This window comes from Ambystoma mexicanum, chromosome 3q (genome assembly GCF_040938575.1).
Source record: "Ambystoma mexicanum isolate Mex_15411 chromosome 3q, UKY_AmexF1_1, whole genome shotgun sequence".
NCBI classification, from domain to species: domain Eukaryota; kingdom Metazoa; phylum Chordata; class Amphibia; order Caudata; family Ambystomatidae; genus Ambystoma; species Ambystoma mexicanum.
The window spans coordinates 803,528,335-803,555,922 of NC_090926.1; the positions used below are offsets into that span (position 1 = coordinate 803,528,335).

Sequence of the window (27,588 nt, forward strand, 5' to 3'; positions counted from 1 at the left end):
TAGTTGTTCAGTTGACACCAGGGTTTGGCTGATTGGATTACAGGAGCTGAGATGAAGAAGCTAGTGCTTTGAACAGTGACTCAAGAAATACAAGGCATCAGTACTTCATTGATTCAAGCCGAGGCAACAATGCACTTCAGCTGGTGTGCTGCGGGGGGCGAACCGAGTCGAACAGCAAATGGTGGTTCAAGAGAACGATGAATGCCACAAAGCATATTCGAAGGGTCCTGGAGGCTCGTTCAGCATTGAACATGCTTGAATAATGGCTTGCTGTGGGTCGTCATCAAAAACACAGGGATCGTGCTTTCAGGAGCTGTGAGTCCCACTCCAGGGTCTCAAAGGCCAAGACTAGTCTTTTTCTCAGCTCCCGAACACGGGGTAGGCCAGCACACACCTTCAGGGGTCTTGCAACAAGTTGAGGTCATAGGCAACAAGATGGCTGGCAGATGTAGTGCCCCATCTCTATGTCTAGAGCACGTTAAGGACTCTTTCTGTTTATGGAGAGCGTAGACAGAGTTACCACCCATATGTTGGTTAGTTACATTGCAGAAATAAAGAACAGCCATACGCTGCTCCGTCTCCGTGTGTTTTTTGCTCTGTATCTGTTTATATTGCTGTCGCGTAACTCTAACAGTGGCGACGAGGAGTTAGAAGCTATGCGTGCCACGCTTGATTTAATTACGGCGCACCTCCACTCTGGAGTATCCTGACGTCCCGCCGTGCAGGCCTGGCTGGAGCCCCGGCTAATCAATCAGCACGCCTGCTGCATGAGAAGTGAGTGAGGGGTGTTTTGCATTTTCCAATTACGACTCTGTAGACACGTGCAAGCCCAGCCGTGGTCTACATAAAGCCAGGATCATTAGTGCCTGCCAGCTACATTTAAATCAGCACATGCTCGTATATTTAAATCAGCATGTGCTCTTCCATGAGTGTTGCGCCACAGGCACCGTGTGCCTCTCATCTACTCTCCACATTGTGCCAGCGCAGGAAGAAGCCAAGAATCACTTTATAAGGATGACCTTCCATTCAGTGGGCTGTCATCATGTCAGAAGATGAGGCTGTTGGCAGTTCATCCATGCAAGCCTCTGACCCCCTGTCCCTGCATCTCATGACACGGTTGAACAGGGCAATAATTCCCTGCAACTACAGGCAGTCCCGCTTTTTGACATTACAGTCACCAGCAGCTTAGCGTCACAGTGGAACCGATGGTTTCAAGAACTTCAAATATACATGGATAAAACTGGGTAAGGGAGGAGCGCTGCCTCAGAGGAATACTAATGCACTCTCCCTTGGTCATTTTCAAAATTAGAACTATATTGACTCCACCGAAGTCCAGTTTTATTCTTTCCAACAGTGAGCCCAGTATAGCCAAGAATGCCTGGAGTTCAGAGCAGGCGAGGTTCCAGTAAATATTAATGGCAATTAGGTTAGGATCTGGCATGTCGCACTTTAAACAGACTTTACACGCCTGAATTACTATTGTGTTACCTAGGCCCAGGAGTGCACAACATAGTCTTCGAAATGCCAGAAAGCACCACCAACACCTTCCAGGGCATCATTGAGTCTCTGAATAACTACTTTGCGCCTCTACGAAACGTACACTATGAACATCACATTTTTCATACGTACACGCTAGAGAATGGAGATACGCTAGACAATTTTGTCATGAGACTTTGAAAAAGAGTGAAATATTTCGATTTTGAACACTACTCAACTGAAGAAGAACTTAAATCGCAAACTGTTGCCGACTATGAGTCAGCTGAATTTCACAAGAAATTATTGCAGAGGACCAGATCCTTAGAAGAAATATTACAATATTATTTAGCCCGGGCAGACATGGCACTCTCAATGCAGACCGAATCCTTAGGAAACATTAAAATCACACAGACATCATCTGCAGCACGCCTGTGGCAGGTCCAAATATCAGAACGAGAGAGCAGCAAAGATCAAAAAAAGTGCTACATCTTCCCTCACGTTGGCCCATGCCCAGCAGTCGGTCATACCTGTGACAAATGTGGGGGTGAAAATCACTTTGAGCCAGTTTGCAAGAATGTCAGATATTTCCAGAGATCTACAAATTACAGCGAACAAAGCAGGAGACGAGACAGCTCCCGCTCCAGACAGCCAAGATCTCCTACCAGTAGATGAAAACGGTCACCAAGCAGAAGGAGGGAATCTCTGCACAGATTCCGGCAGCCGAGAGACAAAAAGGAGGACTCTCGACAAAGACACTCTCCCGAAGACACGAAGAGAAGATCTACAAGACACAAGGCGCGATATATAGAATTCTTGCCAAGAAGCTGCAATGCCTCAGATTCATCGTCGTCCAGCGGTGACCGCAATCAATGCTATGTATATGCTATAGGCAACAAGACAGCGACCGAATACAGCCCGACATTATTGTTACAGTACAACGGTAGCCCCCAGGAATTTAGGGTTGACACAGGGGCAACCATGAATGTGGTTAACGAAGCAACATATCAGGGCGTCAAGTACAAAAGAGCTCTACAACCAGCCAACATTGCTATTTATCCGTATGGAGCAAACACGCCCCTGAATTGCGAAGGCATGTTCAAGGCCACCTGCACATACAAAGACAAAAAAGCAAAAGTAATTATGTATGTAATTGAAGGAGAGGTGCCAGGAGAAAGCACCTTTGGTTTCAAGACTGCAATACAAAATGGTCTAGTACACAGAATGTACCCAATCATGACCTCGTACACGACGAGCCCAAAATACATGATGATCAAAATGTTCCCAGCCCTGTTCAAAGGACTCAGCAGACTCAAAGGAAAACAAGTCAAACTGCACATGAATCAGGACACCAAACCCATCGCACAACACTAACGAGGAATACCGCTGAACATCCAGAAGCACGTAGAAGATGAGATACAAGGACTCCCAAATCAAGACATCCTAGAACATGCAATTAGGCCCACGCAACGGGTATCCCCCGTTGTCCCTGTCCAGAATAAAGAAGATTGGAAAAAGCATCCACAGCTGCGTGGACATGAGGGCTCCCAACACGGCCATTGAGTGTGAGTCATACATCACAGAGAATGACGGACATGATTCACCGGCTGCATGGAGCAAAGTTTTTCTCAAAATTAGATCTCAATAAAGGCTAACACCAGCTTGAATTACACCCAGACTCTCGCTATATAACCACGGTCTCCACCCACGAAGGGTTATTTCGCTACAAGTGACTTAGCTATGGGGTGTCTTCTGCTGCAGAAACTTTCCAGAACGAGATACACCAGATAATTAAACATATCCCACAATGTCTCAATTATAGTGACAACACCTTAGTGTTTGGTGCCACTCAAGAAGCCCATGACGGGCACATCTTTTTGCAAGAAGGCCTCCAACCTGATCCTGAAAATGTTCAAGCGCTTGTGGATGCGCCCAGGCCCCAATCAACATCAGCTGTCTGTTCATTCCTAGGCATGGCCAGCTATTTATTGTACACGATTTATACAGGACTTTGAATCCATCAGCACGCCACTAAGACACCTCACAGGAAAGGGACAAGACTTTGTGTGGTCAAATGACTGCGAGGACGCTTTCCAAGAAATCAAATGCCGGCTTGCATCAGCATCGTGCATGGCATGTTATGACCCGAACCTTGAAAAAGAACATACCGTAAATGCGAGCCCAGTGGGATTAGGAGCGATTCTTACTCAATTCAAGCCTGGCTCGCCCTCTTCCGCATCACGCCACATTTTAGCTTATGCCAGCTGCAGTCTGTCTTCAGCAGAATGTGCGTACTCGCAGCTGGAACAAGAGAGCCTAGCAATAGTGTGGGCATGTGAGCACTACCACCTACTCCTATATGGACAAAACTTCACCATCATCACAGATCATCAGGCCCTCACAACCATGTACAGAAAGTCAACTGCAAAAATACCTCCCGGCATTGCTAGATGGGGACTTCCCCTTCAAGAATATTCCTTCAATATATTGCACCGCCCCAGGAAAGAGAACAACCCAGCTGACTTCATATCGAGGTATCCCCTGCCCCCGAAAAAGGAATCACAATCCTGCAAAGCAGATCAATATGTCAACTATATCATCAGCAACGCACGCCCAAGTCGCTCACCATCCCTGAACTCCTCCATAGCCTGAGCCAGGACCCAGTTCTCACGAAAGTCAAAGAGAGAGTATCCTCTGGCAGATGGCATGACTCAAGACAAAATGAAAGAACTTTATCAGAGAAAGGGACAGAAACAACTTCGAACATTTAATCTTCTGAAACACACCTTATCGCTATCTCCAGAAAGCTTGCTGCTAAAAGAGAACCATATAGTAATCCCAGACACCCTAGAGGACAGAGTCATCAACATGGCACACACTGGACATAGTGAATCGTGTCCACCAAACGCCAACTGCGAACGAAAGTATGGTTTTCCCAGATGGACACCAAAGTGGAAGAGATCCTGGAAAATAGTATGATATTCGGTTGCTCCCCACCTGTCCCGAGAACCCCTCAAAATGACAGCCATGCCGCCTCAAGTATGGAATGAGGTAGCAGTCGACATGTTTGGGCCCCTGTCCAACAGCAAGCATGTCCTGGTAATCATGGATGAGATGTCAAAGTTCCCAGAGATACACTTAATACGAACCACGGCATTGCATGGGGTCATTCCAACACTAGACAAAACGTTTGCATATTAAGGCATTCCAACAGTTGTAAAATCCGATAATGGCCCACCGTTCCGTGGACAGTAGTTTAGAATGTTTGCTGAGCACCTAGGTTTCCAGCATCGGAAAATTACCCCATTGGGGCCACAGGCGAATGGCACAGTCGAATGTTTCATGGCAGACTTAAAACTCACTGTACAAATATGCTCCATTACGAGAGGTTTGTTAATGCAAGCAATCTGCCCCTTACTCAGAGACTATCAGAACACACCCCATAGCTCCACAGGAGTGTGCCCCTCAGAACTCATGTTCGGCAGAATTGTATGAACCGACATGCCACATTCAGGCACTAGTGGCAAGGCAAGGGAAAAGGACAAGAATGCAAAGAAAGAATGAAAGCATATGCTGATGCAAGGAGGAAAGCAAAGGAGCCCGAAGTGCACATCAGAGACCAAGTGCTGGTGCGTCAGACACAAGGATCACAAGGATCAAAAGAGACACCTGCCTTCAATCCACAGCCCCTGAGAGTCACCCATATTAAAGGATCCATGGTAACAGCAGCAAGTCCAAATGGCACAATCTCCTTAAACTCTTCCTTCTTCAAAAGAGTGGGAAAAGAGACAACAGAGTGCCTCCTCCGGGGACTGCTCAGATAGCTGCTCAGGCTTCATGAATGCTGATGTGGACACAAACGATAGTGACAGTGAGAGGGATGATCACATTCCAGTGACTCATAGCCCATCCAAAAGAACCAATACAAAGACCCACAAGATGGACAGAAGAAATGGGGTAAGCAAGACTTTCATTGTCAAGTAAGGGGGAGATGTAGTGTCCCATCTCTATGTCTAGAGAACGTTAAGGACAGTTGACACCAGTCTTGTAAACCGGGAATTGTGTGAACTGTCTTCATCATCAAAGCCCAACACTTAGGCAGACGCTATATTACAATACATTGCGATATGATGGAAATCCAGGAACTGGAAAGGGACTATTGCAGTCTACTTAGACTACAACCCAGCCAAGAGACATTTGGCATGCGTTCTGGGCATATACCGAACGTGGTCAACCGAAAGACACTGATCTAAAATGAGATTAGCACCTTGGTAGAGGTAGTCCATATGAGTAGATGTGAAATAAGATCCTTGGATCACATGACTGAATGGAAGACCACTGATTTGACCACCATACACTGATATATTAGCATGTAATATTTAGCATATTAAATTGTATACTGTTTACGTGAAGTGATGCAGCACTGAGGGACAAGTTGGTTAATTGTTCTTGTAGAATCTATTCATATACGTTTAGTATGATCCTAACGTTACAGTCTCTAGTTTGTGTTAAGTACGAATATATTGAAAAAAGCAATAAGAACACATTTAAAAAACAAAATCCGCACTGGCAAGACCCAAGAACAGACGACTGCAACTTTAACCTGAGGTCTAAGAGTGAGAGAGACAGATTTGGGAAGTGGTCCTTGGGGGGGGGGGGGGGGGCCGCTAAGGAACTTTGAGAGACTTTTTTGTGTTTACCTTCATCCACCACGTTTGTTGTCTTGGTCCAAACCTGTACACCAATTGCATATAAAAACTTGTTACACTTTAGGATTAGGTCTGGTTGTCTGTTGATTCCGGGTGGCCATCCAGACAAGGGTTTCATGCAGATTCTTATTATTCGACAGAGCACAACCAGCATTCCAGGACAGATTATACTTTTATCTCAGAGACCAATTTTCACAGACTAAACACTATTTGCTACCACGCGTAGAATAATTCCTATCCCTCACAGTTGCAGGTTTTATCCTCTGCCACAGGTCCTGTCCTAGCATCCCATTATGGAAACGGAGGTCCAAGAATCTGCATAACATGGGGTTCTGGAGCACATACGCATCTTCCTTTAGCATATTGGGGGCACAGCGGCTTCCAAGTTAGTATAATGGGAAGTGTTTAATGTTTATACTAGGGGTGTTATATTTGCCAGATAGGATGTTTGGAAAGGCTATTTTTTCCTTTGAAGCGTGGCAGAGGGTTGATTGGCGTGCGCTGAATCGAGTGGTAGGTATCTGCCTCACATTTCGTCGCCATGCCTTTCTACATTGTAATTGTACTGTGGCAACCCACCTTTTGGCTGTTTGCTTTGTAGCTGAGGCTGAAGAAGATGCTGGTGCTAGGTCTGTTAGTGATCGGGTGGAACCTGATGGTACAGTTGTTATCCCAGCACTGCAGCACCTCTGAAACTTGCTGGTGGCCGCTGAACGTGAAATGATGGTACTAGCTATCGGACAAATATTCATAGTAATGACACTAAGGCACGTCCGCTTAGGTTTACCCAAGTTTTATTCAGGTCCTCCTGGTCCCTAACTGAATCTGACCATGTCTGATGTCACAATCATCAACATTGCGCACACTCTACGCAGCAGCTGATTCAGTGGGTGCAGGCTATAACCCAAATTATGTTTATTCTGCCACGCTACGCATTCACAACAGGCGCGCTGCGCTTCTCTGGCTTCCCATGGTAAACAGGACAATTTTGAAGGTACTATGCATAATTCATACAGATGTAAGGGTGCTGCCTTCAACTGACACCTTTCAGGCTGGCCTTCCAATAGTTAGCGGGAACACGCTTGGGCAGAGCGCAGTCCTGTCTTCGATCCCAGATATGGAATTCCCTCCCTTCTGAGTTATGGATAATCCAATTCCACTTCAGTTTTAGAAAATAAGCTGAAGACCTTTTTCTATGCCCTAGTTGACTAATGACAAAAGTAAGGATATGCTTTTAAGATATTTAGCAAGTTCCAAGACGGATGAATAGGGTGAATGTTGCTCTCTGGAAATATCCAGATGAAAAACAGTCTGCATCGGCTGCTCTGTTCTGGAGTGAAGGGCAGTGACTATGGTAAGTTTTGTGGGTTGACACACTTACCAGGATCAGTAGTAAATAATGGTTAGTAGGGGTCCATTGTGGGTTAGCAGTAGCTGTTTATGGACTGTGTTTGAGATGGGCATGACTCTGTGTCAGGGTTCAGGGGTGGAAGATAGTGACTTAACGTGCATTGTGAATAAGCTTAGAGGGCTTCGTCTGAACGCAGCACTGAAAGATAGTAGTTAAATATACTGCGTCATCAATGGGCATTATCATTGAAGGACATTAGTTAGACGCATGCTATGGCGCAGAACCAAATGTATCTCTGTAAGGTACAGAAGTGAAGGACAGTGGTTTTTCAGAACATTTTGGGTGAGCACTATTCGTGGTTGGGTTCATTAGCAGTTAGCTGTTTGGGTCCACACTGGCTATACAGAGTCAAGCACCAGAATGTGAGCTGGAGTGTATTTTGGGCCTTCATTGATGGTACCTGATTGGACATTAAAGAACAATGAGTATGAATTGCTTTCAGGATTGGAGGTGTCTTGGTTCAAAAGTGAAATTGGATGAGGTTGGCATGTATTCTCCATAAGGCCGGAAGTAGCCAGGTCTGGGTTAAGCAGGTTCAGCAGTTAAGGGAAATGATCGTAGGTAATTCGTGAGCGTTTATGATCCCATAGTGACTGCACCTGTGAGATGCTACCTCTAGACAGCTGTTCTAATAGGTACTCACAGTTAGAGAAGTCATGTTCAGGCAACTCTAATTAGTGCTTGACCAGAGAATTTGATGTTCGTTTTTGATTGTTTCGTTGCAGTCATTACACTGCGTGAATGGCCACGTACTAATTTTGTGCTGCTGTGGTTGCAATTTGTATAGAATTCATGCGTGATGTCATTGCCTACCTGTGATGGCTGTAATTTATTCTTCTTGTTGAATTTTGCACAGTGGTGATACATTTCAGTTGAACTTACACTGGGGTGTGTTTGATTTCCCACAGAACAAGATGGTGTTGAGCCAAGTAGTAACTCTATTGCAGCATTTAACCTGCTACGAGCTGCAGCTTACACGAGGCGTTCCGATTGGGTGTCGAAGTCTGGGCAGCTTTTCATTGGATTCTATGAGAGGTTACTGAAGGCTCCAGTTTCACTTCCAGAGATGGCTCGAGCACTAATCGCATTTCACCAGACCCTCAAACAGGTATGAAGGGAAGATGTGCTCTTAAAGAGCTAATCTAAAGTCTCCATGGATGGTCTCCTAACTCCATGAACCCTCTACCTAGCTCTATTCCTACCTTCTGCTAAAACCTGAATTTTCTTCCATACCACAAAGAAACATTGTAAAACTAAACATGTTCTAATACCGTGCAACCTCAACAATACTCTTACTTTCTTCCTAACCCCTTCTCCTGTTTTTGCTGCTCTCACACTGTAACTTTGTGAAATGTATTTCTGTTGTCACATTTTGATTTGCATTTAAGAGTAGATGGGGTTTGTTTTCTAGCTCTTTCGTAGAGTAGAATGACAGTAGGAAAGACACAGCTACAATTTCCTCTTGACATTCTGAGAGCAGGAATAACAAGCATGCATAGATTTCTTTAGTAGGTTTGCTGTCCCCGCAGGTGCTGAAACAGAGGCAACACAGGGAAGAATTTCACAATCATTTGGTACTCCTCTCCCAGCCAACTTGCAACTTCCTACCAATGTCTAGAATATTCCAGGAACAGAAAGTGTAGATCACTTCACCATGACAGTTCAAATTGCCTACCAAATCTGCTTTGAATCATTTACTAGGCAAAACTATCCTCTCAGGGCAAGGTGCACCAACCTCTTACATATCAACGCTTATAAGTCTACCAACTCCTCCACACATTTGTAAGTTTATTCGAGCATCCCCTGTTTTTGAACACCACCTTTCTCAATGCCTTCACCTTATGCAATCTTTCTATTCAAGCAGCCAACCTTGATAGGATGTCACCATGACACTTTGCTGCAATGTCCCTTTTTAGCTAAAATGAAGGCCATTTGTAGGAAGGAATTAAGTATATGTTGGCATCCATATCTTGCCATATTCCCAACAGAACCAACCTTGGATTGACCTCTATCGCCCATCCCAGAACCAACAATAAATCCCGGATTACTTTGCTCCAGTATCGTTGGATGATCTTGCAATTCCACGCAATATGAAAAAGGTAGAATATCTGAGACAGTAATCATCCCGGCGTCTGCCCATTTTGAAGAGTCTATTCCTAGAGTAGTATTTTCTATGCAGGTGTTTAGTGGCAACCTCCCACATTGACTGCAAGCCTTTCCTTTAATTATTCTCTTTATTGGTGGTACAACAGAAAAGACAACAACACCTTAAATAAAGCAGATGAGGTAGCGATCTGCTTGGACCTTCAAGGAAAATCTGGAACTGCTCCAAGATGATATCGGCGTCACTGCAAGTGTTTTGCCCCTGTGCAAATTCAACCCTTCGTTTCTGGAACGTCTTAGTTTCTTAACTACTATAATTCTTAACTACTATAATCTCTTCCAATTTCTTACTTTCTTTAGTTTCCCATTCACAAAAAAACAGTAACATCAGAGATTTCCCTCAACCTTCTGTTTCCCCACAATGTGGATTCTACGGTCAGTTTATCTTTCCATCCTTACCATTGTTTCCCCTGCATCCAAGCTACTCCCACAGTGTTCACTTGTAAAAACCTCTTTATTCCCACTGTGTTCAAATTTATTCATTCCAGCTCCACCAGCTCATTCATCCATCTTTTCCCTTGCCTAAATGTCTATTCATTCACAACAGCCAGTATTGAGGCCTAAGAGTAAATTTGAAGATACAGTAGACCCAATCCTTCCTCACAAATGTTTGTTTGTTTGTTTTATTATTTATAATGCGCGAACGTACCCATGGGCATCGCGGCGCAGCCTTTACAAGAATTTTCAAAGCTTGGTTACAATACACAAAGAATATACATAATACAAGAATAAGGTACACCAATGTTATATACATGGCAACAGTGAAGCCAGCAGGCCGTTATATACAAATAAGCAAGAAGGCACACGTGGTTACAGAGTGTGCGGGTAGTGCTGGTAATGCTGGGCACTTCATTGTCTTAGTGGGTCTCCAATTTCAGCCAAGAGACTACTTTGGAGCAGAAGTTCTAATAGGGCAGGTCCACTCTAAGATTTGGAGGCAGGGTATTCCACAGTGTGGCTGCTTTTACCTGGAAACTGTTGCCCCCTATGGTGGCACGTTTGTAGTGGGGAATGGCTAAACAGTCTTTGTATGCAATTCTGACGGGTCTTAAGGAGGACTGTGTGGAATCTGTTAATCAGGTAAGTTGGGGCAGCATTATTAAGAGACTTGTGGGTGAGTGATGCCGTTTTTAAGATAATTTTATCTCTGGTGGAGAACTAGTTGTTCTGTTGGCTGAGTCCTGTAATGTGTTCTCTTCTGGAGATGCCCAGAGCGGCTCTGAGAGCGTTGTTCTGGAGGGTTTGCAGTTTTCTGGTAGTGGCCTTGGAGGATCCCAGGTAAAGGGTGTTACAATAATCGAGGCGAGACAAAATGAGGGCTCTGGCGAGTGTCAGGCAACTAGTGTCCAACAGGAAAGGTTTAGCTGTGCAGATTAATTTACACGTATAGGCCGTGGAAGATGCAAGGGAGCTCACTTGTTTTTTGAAGGAGAAATTGGAGTCTAGGTAGAATCCCAATGTTTTGACCTCCTGACCGACTTTGATGTTGTTCCCTTCAATCATGAAGGAATTGTAGACCAGGCCAAGTTTCTTTAGGCTGAATGTGGTACCTAGGATGATGAGTTCTGTTTTATCATCATTCAAGCATAGTCCATGCATGGCCATCCATGCATGGATGGTGATATACACCCTATTTAGCAAGGCCAAATCCTTTCCATAATCTCCAGAAAGCGGAAGGAGGAGCTGGATATCATCTGCATAGTTTGTGTAGGTGATACCAAGATGATCCAAATCATCGAAAAGGGGCTTGGTAAATATGTTGTATAGTGTAGGGGAGACACAGGAGCCCTGAGGTACACCGCAGGGGATGGGTATAGAGTCTGCTGCCGCCGTGGGAGAGAAAACCCTCATGGTCCTACCGTTAAGGAAATATGTGATCCAGGTGATGGCCTCACTGGAAAAGTGAGCTGAGGTGTGAGCATAGAACAGAATGATCGACCAAATCAAAAGCTGCAGATAAGTCGAGGAGGAGGAGTAGGGCAGCCTGCCCATCGTCTCTTGAGCGTATCAATCTGTGCTTTCAAGTCAATGCGTGCGGTTTCGGTCCCGTGTTGGGGACGGAACTCGGATTGTCTAGATCCTAAGAGGTTGTGTTCTTCCAGGTGCTTCTGTATTTGTACATAGGCAACCTTATCCAGAATTTTTAGTAAAAAGGGAACAGTCGTTATGGGTCGGTAATTTGTAGGTATGGCTGGGTCAAGTGTAGGTTTTTTCAGTAATGGAAGTACCCAGGATTGTTTTAAGTTGGTAGGGATGGAGCCAGTGGTGAAGGAGGCATTCATCAATTTCGTAATGAAAGGGGAGAGGTCGCTGGCAGTTAGAAGGTTTCAAGGACAGGATCATTTTTTCAACTTCGAGTATGTTGACTTTGGAGAACTGGAAACGGGTTAAATCTGAGGGCATGAGCTTTTCCGGAATTTTTGATGGGAGGGTGTCATTCAGGGAGGCTCTTTTGCTGGAGATTTTACTTTGAAGAGTCGCAATCTTATACGCTAAGGCGCTTTGAATTTCTGTGCACCAGTTTTTATCTTTTGTGCAAGTGTCAAGGGGTCCTATAGGGGTTTCTATTTCTTTAAGGATGGAGAAGAGTTATTTCATGTTGGATTTAGCTTGGGATATGCGGGAGTCAAAGGAGGCTCGTTTGGCTAGGTAGATTTCTTTTTTGTAGAGTGCAGCTAGTTTGGAGAGTTTGAATTTGTTTGAGACTGAAGGTTTTTTTTTTTCCAAATGGCCTCGCAGTTTCTTTTTTGCTGCCTGATGAGTTATATATAGTGGACATATGGATGTGTAGCGTCTGCTCTTACCATATAAATGATCTAATAATAGATCTGTTTTCTCCTCAACCCCACCATTGGACTTTTGAACAATATATAAAAATCCTCGGATTGAAATAATTCTAAAAGTGGCAACTTTGCTGACTAATGCTAAGGGGAGTCTTCGTCAGTGGGACCCAACCGAAGGGAAACCTTTGATCAACAGGGGCAAGTTAGTTTCACAGACAGGCCTGTCATCCATCCCTGTATACAACCCTTGGTATTTGATCACCCAGTAGGCTACTTTCAGAGTACTCTGGTGTAACTTAATTATAAGGCCATTAAAATATAAAGAGATGCTTCTCCATTCCCCATGACCATTGAAAGTCCCTTGTGGTCCCTTTGCACTCTGCAAGTGGCTCTATCTCTACTACAACAATCAGTGGGGACAGAGGCTATGCCTGTCTGGTGCCCCTGATCAGCCTACATTTGGCAGTGATTACCCTATTGACCTAGACCCTCATCACTGGTTGAGTGTATCAACCCCTTACCCATCTGAGGAATCCCTTGCTACAGCCCATTTTTACCATTAAATCAAACATATAGCTCTATTCCACAGAGTGAAATTCTGTGTGGGGTCCTAAAATAAGATTTTCAGCGGACTGTCAATTTTGTTCACTAGGCCTAATACCACATGCATCCTCCAAGTTTTGTCAACATTTTGAAGAGCGACCTGCAAGCAAACCATTTCTATCCTCAACCCCACCATTGGACTTTTGAACAATATATAAAAATCCTCGGATTGAAATAATTCTAAAAGTGGCAACTTTGCTGACTAATGCTAAAGGGAGTCTTCGTCAGTGGGACTCAACCGAAGGGAAACCTTTGATCACCAGGGGCAAGTTAGTTTCACAGACAGGCCTGTCATCCATCCCTGTATACAACCCTTGGTATTTGATCACCCAGTAGGCTACTTTCAGAGTACCTGTATCAAATCGTGGATAATGTGAAGCAGGTGATTCGCCAGGATCCAAGCATGGATCTCCTTTTCCTCATTGAGGAGTTAATTTGACCTATATGACGCACACATATCTGATTTTTGTTTTCCTTCAGAGTAACTATTATGGTTTCTCTGAGATCAGGGTGAGTATACTTATATCCCTACTTTCAATGAACAAATTGGTTATTGCCTTCACCACGTTCATTTTTAGACCTCAAACCTTTTATTGACTGGCCAAGGCACCTCATAGAACACAGACTTCTGTCATGAAATTACATAAACAACTTTGTTTGTCATGTGCTTCCTTTATACAAAAATGTGTTACCGTCGAAGACAGACTCGGATGTGTATTTTTCTGGAAGTGTCAGGATACAAGGAATGTATAGCTTCTAACAAGTTTTGCATCATGTGATCAAGTCCTCTGCTTGGTACTGGGGATGAATGTGGGTGCTAGGTGCCACACCAAGCCAGTGAATGGTGGGCTCGGGGAGGTATGGGTAGGATGCCCATGTCACCCTACCTTAGTCCTGGTCTCATGGCAGGGAGCAATAATGGTGCCACACTGCAGGTCATTCCAGATGGCCTGGATTCTTCCAACTCCAATAGTCATTAAGGACATGACAACCTAAAAGTCCTGACCCTGCCCAATCCGCTTGAGAACTTGCATGGCACTAATAAGGCACCACTTCCTCAACTGACATTCTGAAGAGGATGGTTACAAGAGGAGGTGATAACATCAGGCTAAGGGAGTGATCGCAGGAGTGGTGGTAAGACTTAGGATGCAGGAGGAGGCGGTGAAACCCCTTGGGAAATAGAAAGTGATAACATCAGAGGCCTGAAGAGACACAGTGGAAATGCCATCAGGGGAGCGAGTGACATGGATGCATTGCAGGAAAGAACACCACTAGGTGAAGGTGGTAGCAACGGTGGTACAGAGGAGATCTGAAGTGTAACATCGAGGAGCATACAGGGGAGGTAAAACATAGAGGAGCAAGAAGGTTGGAGGTGGTAACAATGAACAGGAAAACCAGCACAGACCCAGTAGTAACAACTAGAGCGAAGAGTTGCAGAAATTAACCGTGGATCCGAATCTTAGGCGACGTTAGTTTGCTAAATCTTTAATATCAGTACTGCAGGATGAGTGCAAGAACTGGCAGCACACAATCCCAACACTGTGTTGCCCCGCCTCTTTATTAACAACTTATATGGTTATATTGGTTCCCAACACATTAACTCCATTGCAACAAATGGAAGATTCTGTGACTTCATTGAGGATGTCTCTCTTCCTATTAGAGCAATGGGCTTGTATGAGGAGATGGGGCAAGCCTGGTCTCACAAGGTTATTCTTGTTTCTTCAGAAAATACTAACCAGGATGTGCGTACAACTAAAATTCATGCTGTTATCATTCGTTTGAAGCTGCTTTGGTTGGTAAAACATGAATATACCTTTGACATTTTAGATAGGGTTATGAGATAAGATATGATATGTCATTTATAATGCACATGTGCACAAGTGTTTATAGGCACAATAAGACAAGTGGAGGGTGGCAGAGGGAGGACAAGACAAACGATTTTACTAAGCCTTGTGTCATTCAGATTGTGCAAGTGTGACAGCGTAAAAGTGCAGGGGGAAGGGAGAAGGGTAAGTGCCAGGGAGAGGGAAAGGGGAAGTGCAATCAGGGCAGCATTGCTCTGAGTGAGTGCATGTAGAAAAAGAGGGGTACCTGGCTATTCCCTGATTTCTCCATGCAATTCAAATTGTATACAGCCAATTGATCAGGGCAACCCCGGTTGTATAAAAGGGCACAAACAATTGGGTAGTCTTTATAACATGGATCTCATACTGTGTGTTACATACAGGAAAAATAATTGCCACAGGTGAGTGAACCCGACACATTCCCAACAAAGAAACAAATACAACCTGAAAAACTTTGGTAAACATTTTTTAAATGTCTAGTGACTAACAACGTGCAGCCCCCCAGCATTTTAAAAGGGGTTCAATATCGATGTTGAGTTAAACATCCAACATTTGGTGTCCGGTGGGTGAACCCGTAGACCCTTTTAAGTGAGGTAGCGCTCTATGGGATTGATGGGGATGCAGAAGTTACTCAAACATCAATGATAAGACCAACTCAAGAATTTGGTAAATAGCTGTTTTATTAACAATTATCTAAAACAGGGAGTACAACGGACATCAACGGACGTGTCATGATCCGACCCTGGCGGGTATGGGATCGCTGAAGAGCTCACTGATCGGTCCATCACATCCTTCCCGTAGCGTCAGCTAGTGGTCTAGTCTTTCCATCCTAGCGACCGCTACAGTCTATATCCAGTAGCCGGGAATACGGGTCAGTGCGTTGCAACCTCTGTTTTGGGAAGGTTAACGCTAGTGTGGTGTTCAGCTGTCTGTACACTCCTGTCTTCCGTTGTCACGTCTCCCAGCACACACTCTGGCATACATACTACGGGTACACCAATCAGCCCGCACCTACCTGATACAGCGACCACCACCCACCAGGGCACTTGTGATTCACGAGCTCATATACACAAGCAGCGGCGACGTCCCGTCAGATAGGGGAGATCAATTGTTGGCATTCCGGGAGTTTTCCGACCCTCCCTCCGCTGGCAGCTACCATGGAAACTCCCACATGGTTGGTGCTGCCGCCCCGGTGCACGGAAAATTCCGCGTCACGTGACAAGGCATCCACTACAGCCTCCTTCAACATCACGAATCACGTGACACACTTCCGCACGCTTCCCCGTGACCCACATCATGTGACTGCATCGCGCAGTTAAAAGCATCGGGGAAACACGGAAACAGTGCTTCACAGCTGCTTCTCGTAAGGACTGTTTGGAGTCTTGGATGCTCTTGGATTACTAGGTACTACGACCACGGAACGTTACACGGATTGTTTTTCTCTTGTCTCCTTGCATCTGTCAACTGCTGGAACATTGCTTTGAACTTCGTTGTTTCTACTGGAGTCCGACCTCATACTTGTTAACTGGGCTGCACTTGGATCATCCTCTGTATTGAACTTTTCGGCTCTTAGATTCTACTGGTTTTTGACCTCGTTTCTGTTAACTGGACTGCTAAAGGATTACCTCGTGTACATCTCATCTTGGCCCAGGTGTTTTCCCATTACCCAAAGCCTCGCTGGAATCCTGCTCCACTGACTCTGCTGTTGACCCCCTGATGTTGATCTTTCCCATTAAGGCCCTTGCCATCATTACACTTAGGTAAGCCTTGCTATGACTTGTCCTTATACTGCATTATTGTCCAATTGCATCATTTGACTAATCACTCATTGCCTTACAGTGGTCAGGGGGTCCTTCCGGCGTTCCTGGTTCCAGATTGACGGCTCACTACACCTGTGGCCTCAAAGATTGCACAGGTAGTGATTGGTATTTCTAACTGTGCGGTACTTGGTGACAGAGGTATCATTAATCTGCACGACCATCAACAGAAGAACATCCGTGCTCTCTCGGAGCACTGTCTTTCTCTCCCTTTTACCTGTCTCTGCTGTTGTGACTTCTCCGCGTCCCGCGCTGAATTCTCCCTTGCATTCATCTGTGGATTTGTATTGCTGGGTCACGTCCCGGTCTCTCTCCTTTGTTCCAGACTTCCCGCATTCTGTTACCAGAGTACACTTACCTGGAATCCTGCTATTCTCACTATTCTCTCCCCTAGCCTTTCTCCCTCCTGGGCCTTCTTATAGTACACTGTATATCCCAGTGTATGCTGGGACACGTAGCCCTTTTCTCTGTCAAGAATCATCGAGACTACAGTTTGTCAAGGATTGTCAGATCTTTCTTCAGTATCAACCAGACATCTATCTGCCGCCACAGAAAACACAAGGGTTTTTCAGCCTCAGCTTTTCCGTGGACTGGGGCGGGCTCCCTGGAGTCCCCGCTGCCGGGCAGGCTGCTTGTAAGGCAAACTGGCCTCTGGGGGAGCCCCTCCCTACCTCTACCAAAAGAAAGGAAAGAATGGAAAGAAGGAAGCTGCTAGTTCAAGAAGAGGAAAGAAAAAGTAACCATCTTCTGAAGAACCATATGAAGACCTTTCGGAGACCTCAGGTGAGGAGTGGGCAGGCGAGACAGGTATTGAACTTGCTAACAATCCCGCTGAGTCTGAGAGATTGCAGCGCCCGGATACAACGACAAGCTTTGAGCAATACCACGAGCTTGTGAATGCCATCCAAGGTCTTTTTGTTGAGGTACAAACTTTGAGAGCCGATAATACGGCGTTAAGACAACAGGTACACCAGAAGGATGAACATAGAGGTGACCTGCCTCCCTCGTCATTGACCTGTGGCAAGTATGACGGCAATCCCCAGAAATTTAAGGATTTTTTGGATGCCTGTGTGATCTACTATACCTTCCGTCCTAAAGCCTATGAGTCCGACAGAGCAAAGGTTGGCTTCCTCATCTCCAACCTAGTGGGGAATGCATTGGCTTGGGCCACCCCTCTGGTTACCAACGCAGACCCTTCCCTCAACGACTATGGTATGTTTGTCCAACATTTCGGAACATGTTTGATAGACCAGAAGTTCTGTACTCCACATATGAGAGCCTTCTTGATATCTGTCAAGGGACTTTGGATGTGCAAACGTATGTATCTTATTTCCAGAAAGTAGCCAACGAAGCTGTTTAGCCCAATTCTACACAACAAACGCTATTTCTGCATGGCCTACAAGAGGAAATAAAGGATGAACTTGCTAGAGTGGTACGACCTACGTCCTTCCAGGAGCTTGTCTCCTTGTCGTGCAAATAGAGTTCCGACTGACAGTGCGAAAGGCAGAACGACGGAAACCTAAGTTCAGTACTTCTTTTTCTCCCAGCCTACCCTCAGTACCTGAGAAGATACAGTCAGAAGAACCAATTGAAATTGGTGCGGCTAGAGGTCCGCTTTCAGCTATGGAACGAAAGAGGTGTAAAGAGCTCTGACTTTGTATGTACTGTGGTTCTGATAAATACCTACTTCGCAACTATTCCGAGGTTCCCCCGAGGAGACAGGGAAATGACAGACCCTGACCCTGATCAGGGACACTGAAGGGCAAACTATAGCCAGTCCCTTGATGTTGCGCAGCCAAACGCCCCAGACCTCTCCTGCCATCTCATGGTTTTCAAGGTGTTACTAGAATGGGAAGGAGGATCCCACGTAGACTGTTTGGCGATGCTCGATTGCAGAGCAGCAGGACATTTTGTTGACAACATTTGGGCCAAGGACCATGATATCCCAAGATGCAACAAACTCAGACCCATTCCTGTCGAGGGTATGGATGGTACACCATTGAATTCAGGACCGGTTGTCCAAGAAACCCAGGAGTTACGAGTCAGCATGGCCTCTTACCAAGAGTGTCTATCATTCGACTTGATACGAGCAGCACACTTTCCGGTCATACTCAGTATTCCATGGCTCAGAAGGCACAACCAGAGTATCAACTGGGAGCTCAATACAGTGCAATTCAAGTCCCAGTATTGTTTCCAGCATTGCCTTACTTCGGAAGAAGAGGGCCCCAAGATCGGCATTATGGTATCCTTGCCCAATCCCATTTTCAACTCAATTCCGGCACTGTACCGGATCTATTTAGACATATTTGCTGATGTACAACCCCGGCAGCTTCCCCCTTATCGCAAGGAAGATTGTAAGATTGAGCTCCTTCTTGGAGCCACCGTTCCCTTTGGAAGAATGTTTCCTCTTTCCCTTCCTGAGAAGGAGGCATTGAAGGAGTATCTGAAGATTAACCTTCAAATCGGCTTAATACAGGAGTCTACTTCTTCGGCGGGAGCCTCACTCTTCTTTATATCCAAGAAAGGAACCACTGAACTCAGGCCGTGTATAGACTTTCGTGGACTTAACATGCAAACCATCAGGGATAGATATCCCATGCCCATTATGAAGGACATAATATAAGCTGTTCAAGGTGCCTGCTTGTTTACCAAACTCTACCTCAGAGGGGTATACCATCTCCTGAGGATTCGAGAGGAGGATGAGTGGAAGACGGCCTTTAGAACATCTCTAGGCCATTACATATACAGGGTCATGCCCTTCGGCTTAGTCAATGCACCTGCACAGTTCCAGCGATCATTGGACAAAATATTTTCTGACCTACTCTTCTTGCCTGTACTCATCTATTTCGATGATATATTGGTCTATTTAAGGAACACCGTTAACACGTCACAGAAGTACCCCGTAGACTTCGCCAACATCACCTTCAGGCTAAACCGGAAAAGTTTGTATTCAAAGCTTCCACAGTTCCTTATTTGGGCTTTATACTCTCAGCCGACAGAATACAGATGGATCCCGGCAAGACAGACTAAATCCATTACACAGTGGCTAGTAGCCAGTTCCGTCAAAGACGTGCAACGGTTCCTAGGTCTCTCAAATTTCTATAGGAGATTCATACCCAAATTCTCTGACATAGTCCTCCCGATCACCGCCCTGCTCAAGAAGGGGGTAAGGTTTGTTTGGGACCAGAAGGTAGACAATTTATTTATTTATTTGGGATTTATATAGCGCAGAACCACTGACCCTAAGGGTTAAGGGTGCTGGCAAGTACACAGAACAAATAAAACAGCTAAAAGCCACAAGAGATGAATACAAGTGCAGGAAATCTAACGTTGTGACCGTGATATTGTTAGTTAAACAAATAGGGTTTCAATCCTTTTCTGAAAAGTCTGTTGGAGTCTTCAGTTTTCAATTTCAGGGGAAGATTGTTCCAGGCGACGGGAGCCGCAGAGTAAAAGGCTCCCACCTTGGTCTGAGATAATCTGCAGGCTGGGACAATTAGCTGGGAGTAACTATTTGATCCGAGACTGTAATTACTCTTTTTAGGCCTTAATTCCTCCTTGAGATAGATAGGACCAGAGTTGTTCATACACTTGAAAGCGATAGACAGGAGCCGAATGAGAATTTGTTCCTTAATAGGGAGCTAGTGAAGCTCCCCTCTCGCCTTAGAGATATGGGGCCTCATTACGAGTCCGGCGGTAACCGCGGCGGTAAAGCCGCCTGGTTACCGCCGGACTCGTATTACCATTCCGCCTCTGTGATTCCCGGAATTACTGGGGCATTACAATCCCGGTTTTCCGGGAATCACGGAGGCGGAATGGTGTTAATCCCCATTCCCATCGAGTCCTATGGGACTCGATGGGAATGGGGATCATGGAAACACCGGCAGCATCTCCTAATGCTGCCAGTGTTTTCTTGGCCGCCTGCAGGCGGGCGGTGTTTAACCCGCCAGGTCAGACCTGGTGGGAACATCACTTCCCGCCTGCAGGAGTCGGGATCAGGCGGTCCGGAAACAACGGTGGCGGCGGGTTTACCGCCACCGTTATTTCCGGACCGCCTGAGTCATAATGAGGCCCATGGTCTGTCCTCTTCTTGTCCAGGACAACCCTAACAGCGTTGTTCTGCACCACCTGCAGTCTGTTCACTTCGCATTTTGGAAGGCCGATCAGGAGACTGCTACAGTAATCTATCCTAGAACTTAACAATGCTTGGCGACTCCTCAAAAAGGCTTTTGTGTCAGCACCAATTCTCAAGCAACCGGACCAGTCGCTTTGTTCATTGTGGAGACAGACGCATCTGGGGCCGCGGTAGGGGCCGTTCTGCTCCAGAAAAAGGAAGACGACTTAAAATACCCAATAGCTTACTTCTCCCGGACTCTCCATACCAGCGAAAGGAACTATTCGATGCTGGAGAAGGGACTCCTAGCGATCCGACAGGCATGTGAGGAGTGGCAACATCTGCTCCAAGGGGTCTCCTATCCGTTTCAGGTTCGCACCGACCATCGGAATCTGAGTTTTAGAACAAATGGAATGCCGAAACTCTGGACACGCCAGGTGGGCCTATTTCTTTTCACAATTTGACTTTGAGATTATATACTTGCTGGGACGAGATAATCACCTCGCTGACGCCTTATCCCGCAGTTTGGGAGAGGATACTGGGCGGCATTTGGGGCATGAAAGACTGCTGGCGGGAAAGAAGTTCATCAGAGATTAATACGTTCCTCCAACAGGTACAAACAGCACTTGAGACACCGCTTCCCCGTCTCACTCCACACTTGGTTAAGAAAGGAGACCTTCTCTTTAGAAAGAACGCACTCTACCTGCCCACCAATGAACTACAAACACAGGCAATGTCATGGTGCCACAACCTTCCCACTGCGTGGCATAAAGGCCAGTCTGCCACCCTGGAATTGACTTCTCGACACTTCTGGTGGCCTACCATGTTGAAGGACGTCAAGGAATACGTCTCCACATGCCCTTCATGCGCCAGAGCAAATACTCTACTGCTAAACCACTAGGCCTGTTACAGCAAGAACCACCCCTAGCGAGGCCATGGCAATACATGTCTATGGACTTTATAGTCGACCTTCCCTTCTCGCAGGGACATTCCGCTATAATGGTCTCTGTTGATTAATTCAGTAAACTGGCACATTTTTCTCCATTGAAGGGTACACCTTCCGCTTCGGTCACAACTGAAGTGTTTCTACGAGACGTGGTTCAGTTGTATGGTCTCCCTCACACCATCGTATCGGACAGGGGAACACAGTTCACCTCCAAATTCTGGATAATACTCTGCCAGCAACTAGACATCCAAAGGGTGTCCATCCAGAAAGCAATGGTCAAACTGAGCGCTTGAACGCTACCCTGGAGCAATACATCAGATGCTTCTGTAATCAAGAACAAAGCGATTGGTATGGCTTTCTTCCCATGGCAGAATTTGCGTACAGTAACACTAAACACTCTGCCATTGGGATGAGCCCATTTTGTTGTACTTATGGATTCAACCCACAAGACATCCCGCAGTTTGGTCCGCTTTCCACTAAGATGCCCACTGTGGATCAACTCCTGGACACACTTAGACAGTTTCACAAGAAAGCACAACCCAATCTACAAATGAGTCGTCAGAACTATAAGAAATGGGCAGATCGAAGGAGAAGACCAAACCCCTCATGGGAAGCAGGAATGAAAGTATGGTTATCCACTAAATTCTTACCTAGGTGGATCCATCCTGGAAAGTTTTCCACACATCCCTTCTCAAAGCCTACCTGCCGGATCCCTGTTTTAGGCGAATCAAGAATTCCCAGAGTACTCCAGAAGACGCCGCAGAAGAATATGAGGTTTCCCGCTTGCTTGATTTGAGGTATAGGAATATTGCAGTATTTAGTACTTTGGAAGGGTTATCCGATCTCTGAAAGATCCTGGGAACCAATTCAAAACATACAGGCTTCCAGACTAGTCTGTCAATTCCACAGGCTCCATCCCGGGAAACCAGGGGGGTCGCCTTTGAAAAGGGTCACGATCCGACCCTGTTGGGTATGGGATCGCTGGAGAGCTCACTGATCGGTTCATCACATCATCTAGCGGTCTACTTTTTCCATCATGGCCGTCGCTACAGTCTATATCCAATAGCCGGGAAGACGGATCAGCGCTCACTCCTGTTTTCCGTGCTCTCTCGGAGCACTGTCTTTCTCTACATCTTGCCTGTCTCTGCTGTTGTGACTTCTCTGCGTCCCGCGCAGAATCCTCTGTTGCATTCATCTGTGGATTCGTGTTGCTGGGTCACGTCCTGGTCTCCCTCCTTTGTTCCAGACTTCCTGCATTCTCTTACCGGAGTGCTCTTACCTGGAATCCTGCTATTCTCACTCTTCACTTCCCTAGCCTTTCTCCCTCCTGGGCCTGTGTATGCTGGGACATGTAGTCATTTTCGCTGTCAAGAATCAACAAGACTACAGTTTGTCAAGGATTGTCGGATCTTTCTTCAGTAAAAACCAGACAACTACCTCTGCTGCCGCAGACAACACCAGGTTTTTTCAGCCTCAGCTTTTCACTTTACTGGGGCGGGCTTCCCGGGCTCCCTACTGCCGGGCAGGGTGCTTATAAGGCAAAGTTGCCTCCGGGGGAGCCCGTCCCTACCTCTACCAAGAGAAATGAAAGAAGGAAGCTGCCAGTTCAAGAAGAGGAAAGAAAAAGGAACCATCTTCTGAAGAACCATCTGAAGACCTTTTCAGAGACCTCAGGTGAGGAGTGACCAGGCGAGACAGGTATTGAACTTGCTAACAATCCCGCTGAGTCTGAGAGCACGTCTCACATCATATCTCTCTGAACATTTCATAAAAAAGACATTTTATAGTAAAAAGTCATACTACGTGGCAAACTAAGAGATTGTGGTAGGACAAGGGGGAACATCTAGGTGTACTTTCCATGGGGATGGAATTGTGCTTGGGTCTCTAGAGTCAGGTCGACAACTATGCCCACCCCTAGTGCAAGTCATCGTCAGTGTCATAAAATACACAACGTTTCATTGGGTCTCAAACTATAGGGCTTTCTGATACATGGCCCTCTACAATTGGTTGGCACGCTTGTACCCTTCTGGAATATTCCACTCACTAGCAGCACCCGAGCTGGTACCCCAGGTGCTGGTGGTTTTGACTTGACCATGCTTCCCACCCAATTAGCCCATCATCCATCATCACTCAAGCTGTCGCCATAAGAATAGTCTTTCAACTTGGCTTTGCAAGTATCACTGCTCCTGGGAATAGAAGGGAGTGTGAGCATACCCTTATCTTCAAGTGTCGGCGTAGCTTGCCAAAAATCTATTTTGATCTAGACCATGTGACAGGAGACCGTGTTTTGAGCTTCTTTTTTTTGCATTTAATGCTATTAAAATGAATAAAACCTGGCACTCATTGTCTTCTATCACACTTAAACAGGAGCTTGCCTTGCCTCTCACATTCATTGTATCTTTCCATGATAGATAACCAGAGTCTTGGCTGCCTCAACCCTTGACACTGGGCCAGACAAGCCTTCTCGATTTTTCCTCCATCGTCAGCCGTTCTTATTCTACTGCGCCACACTTTCAGCCCTTCTGTTCATGGGGTCCTAATTTGCTAAAATTCGACGTGGAACATCCAGATTCTATATAATGGCAGCATCGCCTGCAATCTAACCACTACGTATAGCCAGCCTACATGAATACTTACGGTCCGTTTACTAGAATAAATTTGCGCAGAAAAAGGGGTGCTTGCATAGAAAACGCACGCAAGTGCCCGATCGCTGATTCGTGGAACACAATGCGCAGGGCTTACCCGCGACTTGCACCGAATCCCTGCAGGTCCAACACGTCACTTCGACACCACGAACGCCTTGCACGAGACGCCCAGCCAAGCTGCATACCATCTTGCGCAGTCACCTACAAAGGGGGCGGAACACGTGGAATGGGAAACAACAAGCGTAAATGTGGGCATTACGTGGGAAGTAACACAGTAAAATACTCACTACTCCCACATGCCCGTTAACAACACATATTCATGGAATCGAACAGGGCTCAACGGCGCGTGGAAAAAGACGCACTAATCCGGAAACACGTCCGCCACACGTAAGCTGGCATAAGCGTCACTGCGCACTAAAACCAATCCACAAAAAGGCTGCGCGAAAATCCAACGCGCCTATACAGCTACGATGAATGTCCCATTTTTCGCAGCAGTGATCGTGGGACACCGCAGGAGGAGGAGGATAGCCAGGGCACACATTTTATTACCCAGGACCAGCCTTTTTGGGATACCTGATGACCAGATCTATGGCAGGTATAGGTTTCCACCTTATATCATATTAGACCTGGTCACAGAATGGGAAGATGACCTCACATCACCCACCCTGTGATCCCAAGCACTGAGACCCTTGGAAATGGTGCTCAATGTACTTCATTTTTTGCCCACTGGGTCATTTCAGCGGACTACTGCCATAGTTGGGGGCATTTCACAGGCCAAGCAATCACGCTGCCTACACCAGGTGTTGGCAATCATGACTGCACAGCCCTCAGTCCGCAGGCACATATACATGCCCAGAACACCCGCAGAAAGGCAGGCCGTGGTCCAGGACTTTTACGGGGTGGCACACTTCCCTAAAATGCTTGGTGCCATCGATTGCAGCCATGTGGCCCTACGTCCACCTAAGGCCACAGGGCACAGTTACCGCAATCGCAAGCACTGTCATGCCGCCGTCTTTTGGTGGTCGCTGGCGGTTATGGAAGGCTTGCCGTTGGCGGCGCCATTAGAATGTTCCGTGTTTTTTCTCTTCACTTCCTGGTTTGACGGTCTAGTCTTTTTCTCTTGTTCCTGTATTTAACCACGCCCTCCCCTGGGCTCTGTGCGTTGCAACTTTGTTTCCTGTGCCTTGTTGCCGTGCTACTTTGTTTTCCTTACCTTACTCCAGTTGCCATTCACCGCGACCTCTATCGCGGTATCCTTTCGCTCTACTTCTCTCCTCTCCTTCCTTTCTCCCGTTCCTGATTCTTGGCGGTTTCTCCACTCCGGTCTCTCGCACTGCTCCTTGTTCAGTATCAGCTTCACCGGATTCTCCAGCCTACTGCTGCACCGAGAAAGACTTACCTTGATTATCCTGCTCCGGTTTTTCCTGCATTTCCGGGCTCACAGTCATCTCTTCCTGCTCAGCATTGGTACCAACTACATCCGTAGAGAGGTTTTTTTAAGCGGCTGCTTTTTTCCTCTCATCTTGGTTTCTGCGGGAAGGGGGCCGGCTGCTTCCCTGTTTATCAGGGGATCAGGGTGGCTTCTTCCCGCGGACGGCCGTTCCTCTTCACAAAGAAGAAGAAGCCCCAGACCAAGACCTCCAGACGAAACCCCGTTCCGGAAGAGACAGGTGAGGAGAAAGGGGAGGTGGACATTGATTTATCAGATTTGGAGGATAATACGCTGGTTCCCAACACTTGTGACAGTTTGCAACGCCACAAAGAGATTACAATGTCTATTCCGGAACAGGTCCAAGAGCTGCTCACAGCAATGCAGAATGTGACTTTAGAATTACAGGCTGTGAAAGCCGAAAACGCTGCTCTAAGACAGCGAGTCGACCACTTCGAACAGTCCCGGAGTGATCTGCCTCCCATGCCCTTACCCTGCGGTAAATATGACGGTTCACCTACTGGATTTAAAGAATTCATTGAGGCTTGCATAATTTATTTCACCTTCAGACCTCAGACATATGCCTCAGATGCAGCCCGCATAGGGTTTCTGATATCTAACCTTACGGGTAACGCTCTTTCCTGGGCTACTCCGCTTGTGACCGGTGCCAGGCCGTTACTACACGATTACGCCGGGTTCACCGCCCAGTTCAAATTGGCCTTTGAAAGGCAAGAGTCTGCGGTAGTTGCCAGTGAACAGTTAATGGATATTCGACAGGGAAGTTCCGATCTTCTGTCCTACATCTCCCGCTTTAAACGGGTGGCTGCAGACGCAGGCTGGCAAGAGAACGCTCAGTACACCATTTTTCGCCGAGGATTGAGGGAAGACCTTAAGGATGAATTAGCAAGGGTAACCAGACCAGCTACTTTAACCGACTTGTGGTCTACAGTGGTACAGCTGGATTTCCGTCTCTCAGAACGGCGGTCTGAACGTAGAAAACAGCGTGGATTTCCTGCTACGCCTGATCCTGGGATTACCTCTCCTTCTCCTACCTGTACGTCGAAAGAGGAGCCAATGCAAATTGGGACTACTCGAGGACCACTCACCTCGGAAGAAAGAAGAAGACGCAGGGAGAACAACCTGTGTATGTATTGTGCATCTAACCAACATATTCTTAGAGATTGCCCTAATGTACCACCAAGACGTTCGGGAAACGCCATTCCTCGGAGCTAGTAGGGACGAGTTACCGAGGGGGATTTCCTGGTCCCTTTGTTTCTTTATCAGTCACACCCATGCTTACAACAGAAGACAACCGTCTCATGGTAGTCGGAGTAGAGTTATTTATCTCTCAGCAGTCCTATGAGGTGCTGGCACTACTAGACTGCGGCGCTGCTGGTTGCTTTATGGACTTGGTTTGGGCGGAAAAGGTCGGCATTCGCCGTTTGCAGAAAGACGAGGACCAAAAGGTGGAAGGTGTAGATGGTAGACCACTCAGCTCGGGTCTAATCACCCATACCACACCTCCGATGCAGATGAAGATCCTACATCACAACGAAACCATTCAATTCGACCTCATCCGAGCAGCTCATTTTCCAGTAATCCTGGGGGTCTCTTGGCTTCGGAAGCATAACCCGACCATTGATTGGACAAA

The 27,588-nt window shown here is 46.4% G+C and overlaps 1 protein-coding gene across 2 annotated transcripts in view; it reads left to right on the forward strand.

Moving 5' to 3' along the window:
• Positions 1 to 27,588, forward strand: part of SPATA20 (spermatogenesis associated 20) — a 2,241,715-nt gene that overhangs the window by 1,879,792 nt on the left and 334,335 nt on the right. For both annotated transcript variants that reach the window (XM_069654894.1, XM_069654895.1), the window contains one exon: positions 8,502 to 8,701. In XM_069654894.1, the coding sequence (XP_069510995.1) occupies positions 8,502 to 8,701 (200 nt within the window). The remainder of the gene's footprint in view (positions 1 to 8,501; positions 8,702 to 27,588) is intronic.